Here is a 5,751-nt window from a genome sequence, read left to right as displayed (position 1 = left end):
CGCCCAGCGCCGCTCCCCCCCCGGCCGCTGGGAGAGCGGCGCTGCTCTGCCGCTAGCCCGGGCTGAGCCGGGGTTAAAATCTAACTCGGCAGGTATTTGATGAGGTATTTTATGAGCTGCTGTGCCAGCCAGCTGCAGGGGAGCTGGGGGGCACGGCCAGGGGCAGCTCAGAGCTGAGGGTGCTCCAGCAGGTGCTGCCCAGCCAGCCCTCTGCCCCAGGGGCACCCAGCTTTGCTCACGGTTCCACGTCCTTTCCATAAACACACAGAAATGCAGCTTTCTGGCAAAAACTGCATCCTCTTCTGGGCTTTTTCTTATGGCAGATGAAATTTTGTCTCCTGCCTCCCGAGGTAGCAGAGCAGCACTGAGTTTTGTGGGAATTGCTTTTTCCCTGTTAATTGAATTCTCAAAACACCGCTCTTTCCCCAGTACAAGGTACAAGCTTGTAACCTTTTTCCTCTTTTTGGTTTTTTTTTTGAGGAGGGGGATAGAGGGTGGATGGGAACAGGGACAAATCAATGCACTTAGAGCAACTTCCTTTAAAAAATATTCTGTTTATTTGTATTCTGCTGCCACAATGTCACCATAAAGCATTCCTGGTACCTTCCCTTACTTACAGACAGTGCTAGTGGGCAGACTTAAATTGTACCTAAAGCAGTTTAGATGGGCTGGAACGAAATGAGGGCACTTTAATTCAGGTTAACATTTTTCAGATGCTTGTGAATGTGGGGGGATGATGGATCTAGAAAAACATCATCTCTCCTCCTCAGAGCCTGATCTGCCTGACCTTGCATGCAGCGTGTGGTTACGAGTTTTCTCACATTTCTGCTGTGTGGAAACAGCCTGATAGGGATGGGTAGCATCTTTCTAGGGATGCTGAGTTTTCCCTGCTTTTCACACGTAGCCGTCGCTCTCGGATTCATACATAATTTTACTCCAAGCTGACAAGGTTACATGCGCTCTCCATTAAGCAACATATGTTAACTCAGTTCTCCAGAAAGGGCAATTTTAATGCTCTGCCAGTAGGAGTGCGTTGCACAATGATGCATACACCAGCTGGCTTCTTTTCCTTCCAAAGTTATTTAAATACTGAACTCTGCGCAAAAGACAGATGTTGAAAATAGACTCCCACTAACCTGAGGTTGATGGGAAGGCTCCTGTGCTCTGATGGAGTAGATGTTTCTCTTCCATTTGAAAAGATGAATGTGTTTTTTTGTAGGCAGGGTAAAATTAAGGGATAGTCTTTATTCACTTAGTTGGTTGGATTTTATGAGTGATCTTGTACTTCTTTTGCATTACTGAGACCACCTTTGACTTTCTTCTCAAATATTTGTAGGGCTTTTTAACTGATGTATCTCAGATGTCCATTTTCAGTCTTTCCTCAAAAATTTTAATGCAGCTCTTAGAGCTTCAGTGGGAGACCAACTGTGGAGCTGTGCAAGTCCAGGAACAGATGATTTTGTTGTTCCTTTTCCATTTTCTGTGTATTTCCCTGAAATTAATTCTTTTCTTTCTTCTGGCATTGCTACATAGCTATAAAAAAGGATTAATATAATTAACCCAAGCTTGTAGTATTATTACAGATATTTAAAGGTCCAGAAACATACCCAAGATGGGCAAAATGGCTGGGTTGAAAGCTCAGAAAGCTCTTCTGTTACGGCATTTAATTGGTTATAAGTAGTACAGTGAAATCCTGCATGGTGTGAAACCAAAGGGGATCATGGGAATGCTGTGCAAATCCTCTTTCCTTTCTTGATTTCAAGCTGGATAATTATTTCTGTATCTGTTCTTTATTGAGCTGTAGGCTAGGATTCAGCTCTCCAAGAGGGAGCCATGGGTGGCTGAGCTCAATCACATATGAAATGTGTTTTTTCTCCTGAGGCAGCCACCAAATCCCAGTGCAGTGCCCAGCGAGTGTGGGGTGAATTGCTGCCACCCAGCTCCCTGCACCCAAATACACAGATGTTCGTCCTGCACATCTTTGGGAATGCAGGATATACTCCCAGCAAGGGTTGGGTGGCCGTGGAAACATGGGGGTTTCCTTTCCTGTGGCTCAGCCAGTGCCTGCTTGGTTTGGCTGCAGCAGCAGCGGCGGTGGCTGTGCTGACCATCTCAGAGACCCTTTGGTGGCGTTTCCAACCCTGCCAGCGTCACCTCTGCTCTCCTCCCAGCAGCAAGAACAGCTAAATCCCAAGGCTTTGCAGCCCTCCTAAGCTTTCTCTCTTTGTTTTGCAGCAGAAGGAGGAACACTGACAAACATGGGCAGGCACAGCAGATGTCTGTGCTGGGCAGAGCAGTCGTCAAGAACAGCTCCAAGCCAGGGAGGTCCTGATCAGTTGTACAGATGTTGATCCATGGCCCCGTTAAGGGCGTTGGTTTCACCCCTTGCAGTCTCTGTGGCTCAGATCTCACTCAGAGGAACTGCACAAAGCTGACACTTCCTTAGACCAAATTAGGAAGCCCCTCAAAATTAGCAATGGCATCTCCTGGCCCGTGGGACCCAGCATGCTCTCCCTGCAGAGCCCGGGATGTGAGAGGGAGCTGGGCAGAGCTGCTGTCCTGTTGAACGCTCCTCCCGGCTGATTTGTTCCTGAAGCAGGGTCAGTGTTGCATTAGAGCCCCCTGGGCTGGAGTTCATTAGCGAGCTGCTGGCTGGGGCTGCGCTGCAGGCACGGGGAGCGTCCCAGGGAGCCACAGGGCTCGCTGGCTCATTGCTCTAATGAGGGCTGGGATGGGCAGCAGCTCTCTGAGCACATGGCTCAGGCTTCCAAAGGAGCTTGGCTCGCCACTCGGTGTCAGGACAAAGGCCTGGATTTATGGAAGGGCTTAACAAATCTGTCTGCTCATTCCTTCTGAGAATTTGACTTCTTTGCTTCCAATGGAGTTCTGCTGTGACCCAGGCACAAGGGGGCTTTGGCTTCAGTGTGGCAGAGGCTCAGCAGCTCTTCCCACAGCACTCCCCAGTGCCAGGCTCAGGGCAAGCCTCGGCAGAATCTCTTGCCTGCAGCCAGGGATTGTGGAAGGCTCTCCAAGGAGCTCTGCATGATTCTGGCCCTGAAATGTGCCAGAGCAGGGTAGCATCTTTGCTGAAACCTCCTGGCCTGTCTGCATCACTGTCCTGGGGCTGTTATTCGCTCAAAAAACATACTAAAAATAGTCTGGTTTACCCTGAGATATTTTTCTCTCTTCCAAGCCTACATCAGTTGCACTTGGGGTAGCCCAGAGTAGAAACTCCACAGCACCAGGAGCTCCAAAATGCAACTGGATGTGTATAATCAGTGATTGCTAGGACCAATAAATCAGGCATCAGCACCAAGGTGCCATGCAGTCACCCTGGATGCTGCAGAGAACTTCCAGATCAGCCTGCAGAGCCTCAGAAAGGACTGGGATAATTACTGCAAGGCAGTCAGGCCAAAGCTCACCTTTTCAGGGCTAAATCAAGACATTTCTTTAGTGTTAGGTACCAGGCACTGGTCTAGTGTCCTGACAAGACACAAAGAAGGGGGTCTTGAACGCAGTTTCATCTCTGTTGGTGATGATGGGGATGGCACTTGGAAGCCTGCGCCAGTGGGTTCTTTGGTGAGACCCTTCTCCATGAGGAATAAGCCATGCAAGCAGCATGTGGGGATGTGCTGGGGGCTTTGAGGCTGACCAAAGCCACGGTGTGAACCTGACCTCTGCTTTCTCCAGCCTGTCACCATGGCTTCAGCCCCAGTGTGGGTGGGCTTGCCTGGTCAGTGCTTGGGAGAGGCTAGAGCTGCATTCCCTGTGCTGTTTCCCAAGCCTTCTGAATCTCCCATCCCCTTCAGCCACTTTAAATGGCTTTGAGGAATTGTGCTTTCAGGTCTTTTATCATTTGCTCACAGGTCAGGGCCAGCAGCTTTCCGTGCCTGCTGGCTCTGGCTGCCAGAGCTGATGCGTCACGCCGTGCTGGAGGTGTCACAGCGAGGCTGGCGCGGGCAGGGCACCGCTCCCTCTGCAGAGACACTGCCCAAGTGTGAGAGGGTAAAGCAAATCCTCTGCCTCGGGCAGGCCAGGGGCAGCATGCAGGGCTTTTTCTGGGCACAGAGGGTCTGTCACATGGCTGTGCACAGCTCCCTGCAAGTGGGACCAGCATATCAGGTGCCTGATGTGGCTGCACCTGTGGCAAACCAGTTGTGGGACTCCTCAAAAGTCCCACAGCAGGATCATGCTGATTGAGCCTACTTCTCTGCCAGCCTTCTCCCCACTTATAACACACTAAATGCCAAAGTGGGTGGATTTGGGGGAATCTAATTCTCTCCCCAGGCCAGAGCAGAGCTTTGTGTTTAGTCACAGATCTTTGGAAGTTCCTGTTGGGGTTTTTTTCCTGTCCGGTGACTTCTAATTGAGGTGGGTAATTGCATTATCCCATCTCCCATGGAGGAGTCCACAGAATCCTCAGCAGCCATCTTCAGTTTTATGCTGAGCCCAGAAATACCCAACTCAGAATGGCATTTCACTTTCCAGAGCTCAGCAATGGCCACAAGCCAGCAGGACAAGTGCAGCCAGGCTGCAGATCCTTGGGGGTGTGGTGGTCCCTCTCTGGGGAGGCACAGCCCTTCAGAGGGGCAGACCAAGTGCCTTTGAAACAAGCTAACGTTCCCAGCAGCATCCTGAACTGGGTAAAGCATTATCCACATCCAGGGGCTGGATTGCTTTGGTGTGTGCTCCTCCAGACGCTGGGCACTGCAGGGCAAAAAGACCCCTTGTCCTGTCCTAGCATGGATGTACAGGTTGATGTGGGAGACAGGAGAACGTGCCCCTGTCCCTCTTGCCCCTCTCTGGAGCTGTCCTGGCACAGGAAGGCCAATTCAGGTGTTTTCTTCCACCTCCCGCAGTATGAGTTTAAAGCCAAGAATATCAAGAAGAAGAAAGTGAATCTCATCGTGTCGGTGGACGGCGTGAAGGTCATTCTGAAGAAGAAGAAGAAGGTAGGCAGCACTGGTCCCTGGGGCAGCCGTGCCTCGGCAGCAGAGCCCCTCCCCTCCTGGCACAGGGACCTTGCAGCATCCTTGAACTTAGGGGAAACCCTGGTGGGCTGGGAGAGGGAGCATGGGCTGGGTCAGCCTTGTGTGAGTCGTGTTCCTGCAGGGTGGCTGAGCCAGTCCTGGTGTGGCGCAGAAGGGGCTCAGGGGGCCCTGTGGGAGGTGATGTGGGATGTGGCTGGTCCCCAAAAGGACCTGACCCTCGGCAAAGGGTTGCAAGGGAGCAGCAGCAGAGCTGTGACAGGAGCTTCCCAAGTATGCCCCTGGACTGTCTCTCTGCCCTGTCCTTGTTCTCAAGGACAGCATCTGACGTACTCATTTTCAGCTTCTTTCATTGCAGAAAAAAGAATGGGCCTGGGATGAGAACAAAATGCTCGTCATGCATGATCCCATCTACAGGTAAGGCTGCTGGGTGAGGGGACAGAGGCTTGTGTGGCTCTGCTGTCCCCCTTACCCACACCACACCAGCACTGTGCTGGGCACTGGAGAGCTGCCACCATCCTGCGGAGGGCAGCTCATGCAGCTTCCTGAAGCCTCCAGCTCTCCTCCTCCTTCTTCCCAAAAGCCAAGAGCAAGGGCTGTCTGTCCCAGGGAGGCCAAACTGGAGCAAGAGAGGCCCCCAGCCATTCTGGGGAGGGGGTGGCAGGCACCTGGGCAAGGTATCCAGCTCTGTGAGCCAGCCAGGAGTGGGGTTTGCTCTTCTCAATCCCTGGAGGGCTCCTGGGCTGCTGATGCTGTCCCTGGG

General features: G+C 52.0%; 1 protein-coding gene across 1 annotated transcript in view; it reads left to right on the top strand.

Moving 5' to 3' along the window:
• LOC102043084 (carboxyl-terminal PDZ ligand of neuronal nitric oxide synthase protein) overlaps nt 1–5,751 on the top strand; it is a 22,664-nt gene that overhangs the window by 15,359 nt on the left and 1,554 nt on the right. Inside the window, exons 2-3 of the mRNA XM_031061679.1 lie at nt 4,860–4,952; nt 5,347–5,405. Coding sequence (XP_030917539.1) covers nt 4,860–4,952; nt 5,347–5,405 — 152 coding nt within the window. The remainder of the gene's footprint in view (nt 1–4,859; nt 4,953–5,346; nt 5,406–5,751) is intronic.

Source organism: Geospiza fortis, unplaced genomic scaffold (genome assembly GCF_000277835.1).
Source record: "Geospiza fortis unplaced genomic scaffold, GeoFor_1.0 scaffold5, whole genome shotgun sequence".
Taxonomy (NCBI): Eukaryota; Metazoa; Chordata; class Aves; order Passeriformes; family Thraupidae; genus Geospiza; species Geospiza fortis.
This window is presented reverse-complemented; position numbering and strand designations above follow the sequence as displayed.